This window comes from Diaphorina citri, unplaced genomic scaffold (genome assembly GCF_000475195.1).
Source record: "Diaphorina citri unplaced genomic scaffold, Diaci psyllid genome assembly version 1.1 scaffold7292, whole genome shotgun sequence".
NCBI lineage: Eukaryota > Metazoa > Arthropoda > Insecta > Hemiptera > Psyllidae > Diaphorina > Diaphorina citri.
In genome coordinates, this window is record NW_007384668.1 from 1 (window position 1) to 3549 (window position 3549).

Consider the following 3549-nt stretch of genomic DNA (forward strand, 5'->3'; position numbering starts at 1 on the left):
CATCGATGTCCATCCACATCGATTCACAATAAATTCACATCGATCGACGGCCATCGACTATGTGTGGGCAAACTTTAATATATTCACTTACAGTTATTCAGGGTGAATTCCAATGTCCACCGTTTCAACACTTTCTCCTCTTCCCTCAGGTTGCATTCAAATCTCCTGCCTGACAGCATCTCCTACACAACTGCTCCTGCAGTTCCTGGACCTGACGGACTGCTTTGCAGAGAGGTTCTTTATAAAATGTAGATCAAAAGTCTTCTTGGCCAAAACCTCGAGAAAAGTACGGTTCGGCCGTTATTCAGGGCCAAAGTTTTCAAAAAGCTAAAAAAAAGTTCCCTCCTCTGTGGATTTTAGTTTTCTCTCCAAGGAGGTCTGAAAGTAGAAAACTAAAATGAGTCATAGATAAGACTGAAGCCTGGTACACATCCTATGAATAGTATGAATGTCTCCAAACTTGATCTTTTGATACATTGTCATGTGTCAGTATTAGATACATTGTGATATTTGCACAGATTTCAAGTATAAAATTAATGAAATTTGCACAAATATACACACCAAACTATGAGTAAGTTTGGAGACTTGCAGTGGTGTGTACTAGGCTTAAAGCTAGAGATATACATTCTGATCTACCTGACAGGTATTCTGATCAAGGTCTGCCTGAAACAGGCGAATGGTTCCTATCACCCCTAAAGTGACCAGACCTGGGATTTTTCCCAGTCCAGTCTGCCTTATGTCCAGTAGACCAGACGGTGCAGTGGATGGTTGCCTAAACTGTAGTTGGTACTTCTGTCTGTACAAAGGCTGACAACTTTGCACTACAGTGAACAACTTTGTGCATTCACTGTTGATTTATTATAAAGTCTAACTAACAAGATCATGTCCTGATACACTCAAGGGCTATTTTATAGAAACAGAGTAACTAATTTCAAGCTAAAATACCAATGGATTCAAAAATATCTACCAGGATCGACCAATTTCAGATTTCAACAAATTCCAAATTCCACCAAAAACTCCCAGAAAAAATCGGTAGTTGTAAAATTTTAAATTTAAATATTCGCGGGTAGAGATGGGAAAAGAACGTACGAACGAACTGTAGGAACTTGTTCTTTGAAAAAGTTCGTTCCTGAACGGAACTGTTCTTTCTGCCTAGACACACTGATGTCATCAAACATCTCTACTTTCGTGTTATAGGAGCTTTCTAATGTTTCATTATACGAAACATTAGAAAACGTATTCTCTTTATTTTTTCCTTTTATAGATGGGCAAGAAATGATATACCTACTCTAAAGTGTAGGTAACTATAACTAGCTAATTAGCTATTGATTGCTTAACGCGTCATAGGGGATATCTACCAAGCTATCTACCTTAGACACACTGATGCCATCAAACATCTCTACTTTCGTGTTATAGGAGCTTTCTAATGTTTCATTATACGAAACATTAGAAAACGTATTCTCTTTAGATTCTAATCTAGACATACTGATGTCATCAAACATCTCTACTTTCGTGTTATAGGAGCTTTCTAATGTTTCATCATACGAAACATTAGAAAACGTATTCTCTTTAGATTCTAAGAGAGAAGGTAGTTGTGACAAAGTTGTTTCTGTTAGAAATGCCCCGTCTTCTTTCTTTTCAATTACAGTCTCAATGTTACCTGTTAAGTTCCTATCAATAGGTTTGCATACTTTCCGAACTGATTGCTCTTCGGTGGGATACTCGGGTAGTTTTCTCTTCACTCCTGATTTGATTTGATTCAACTTGTTCTGCTCTGATTTGATTTGATTCGAGTTTTTCTGGTCTGACTTGATTGGGTCCAAGTTAGAGTCACCTGGATCATAGTAATAGTCACAAATCTTTCCTTTGATACAGGCCACCAGCTCATCCTGAAAATTTGAATTATATTTAATTTATGATCTTTTTTTTTTAATTTAAACAGGTCTTGTTTATTGTTCCATAAAATGTAATGTTATTACCAATCAAATATATAAGACCTTGTTTAGACTAATCATAGTAATAGTCACAAATCTTTCCTTTGATACAGGCCACCAGCTCATCCTGAAAGTTTGAATTTATATTTAATTTGTGATCTAAAAGTATACAGGTAATCTTGAGTAATTTGTAATTTCAGGTTGAGGTGGTGGTTATACACAGGGCTAGGCTCTTCTTCTTCCTTCTAGCCTTTTCCTACTTAAATAGGATAAGAGCTTCTTGTCAATCTCTTCTAGGCAGCCCTATTGTGCTAGGATAAGCCTTGTGTATTATAACCACAACGCACAACCTCAATCATTAGGTATTGACCTCATGAGTCACAGGGTACCCCACATACCACATGGACGAAAAACAAAAGGTTACAAGGAGGGAATTTGAAAAATAATAACAAAACCTACAACTTCTCTGAGCAGGTAATTTGTAATTTCAGGTTGAGGTGGTGGTTATACACAGGGCTAGGCTCTTCTTCTTAGCCTTTTCCTACTTAAATAGGGTAAGAGCTTCTTGTCAATCTCTTCTAGGCAGCCTTATTGTGCTAGTATAAGCCTTGTGTATTATAACCACAACCTCAATCATTAGGTATTGACCTCATGAGTCACAGAGTACCCCACATACCACATGGACGAAAAACAAAAGGTTACAAGGAGGGAATTTGAAAAATAATTACAAAACCTACTACTTCTCTGAGCAGGACTTTGGTCTTGTTGGGTTCCAAATTGACATCTACCGCATTACTAGGGACCTCTATGGACACCAAACACACAGGGTACTTGTTGCTTGGTATCAGGGACCGGAAACATTCTGAAAATTCTTTGCTCAACATCTAGAAAAGAAAGGGGAATACAATTCATTCGGAAAGGTTTAAAAATGATTTGGTTAAAGCGCTCAAATAAAACTATTTTTTTTTTTTTTTTTACTTCTCTATTGAATATTGGTTAAGTACATTTCGAAGTACCTACACAAATAAAAGACATTACAAGACCAACGAATGGCAAAATTATTGCCTCAGACAATCGCTACTGTTTGAACCTGTACTATTATTGTGTTGAATATCTGAGGTAAGCAATATCTATAAATTAATAAATTTTTCAAGGATATCGGAGCATCAGTTCGACCGTTATTCAGGGCCAAAGTTTTCAAAAAGCTCGAGAAAGTTCCCTTCTCTGAGGATTTTAGTTTTCGCTCCAAGGCATTCAAACTTTGCAGAGAGGTTCTTTATAAAATGTAGGTCAAAAGTCTCCTTGGCCAGAACCTCGAGAAAAGTACGGTTCGGCCGTTATTCAGGGCCAAAGTTTTCAAAAAGCTAAAAAAAAGTTCCCTCCTCTGTGGATTTTAGTTTTCTCTCCAAGGCATTCACACTTTGCAGAGAGGTTCTTTATGAAATGTAGATCAAAAGTCTCCTTGGCCCGAACCTCGAGAAAAGTACGGTTCGGCCGTTATTCAGGGCCAAAGTTTTCAAAAAGCTAGAAAAAGTTCCCTCCTCTGTGGATTTTAGTTTTCTCTCCAAGGTATTCACACTTTGCAGAGAGGTTCTTTATAAAATGTAGATCAAAA

The 3549-nt window shown here is 37.3% G+C and overlaps 1 protein-coding gene across 1 annotated transcript; it reads right to left on the reverse strand.

Moving 5' to 3' along the window:
- Positions 1-1370: 1370 nt before the first annotated feature.
- Positions 1371-2912, reverse strand: LOC113472696 (DNA mismatch repair protein MutL-like; the record flags this gene model as incomplete). The annotated part of the gene is made up of 2 exons (XM_026832486.1): positions 2672-2912; positions 1371-1889 (listed from the first exon to the last, which is right to left on the reverse strand). Coding segments are annotated over exons 1-2 (666 nt in total), but the record flags the coding sequence as incomplete, so codon positions are not given.
- Positions 2913-3549: the final 637 nt, after the last annotated feature.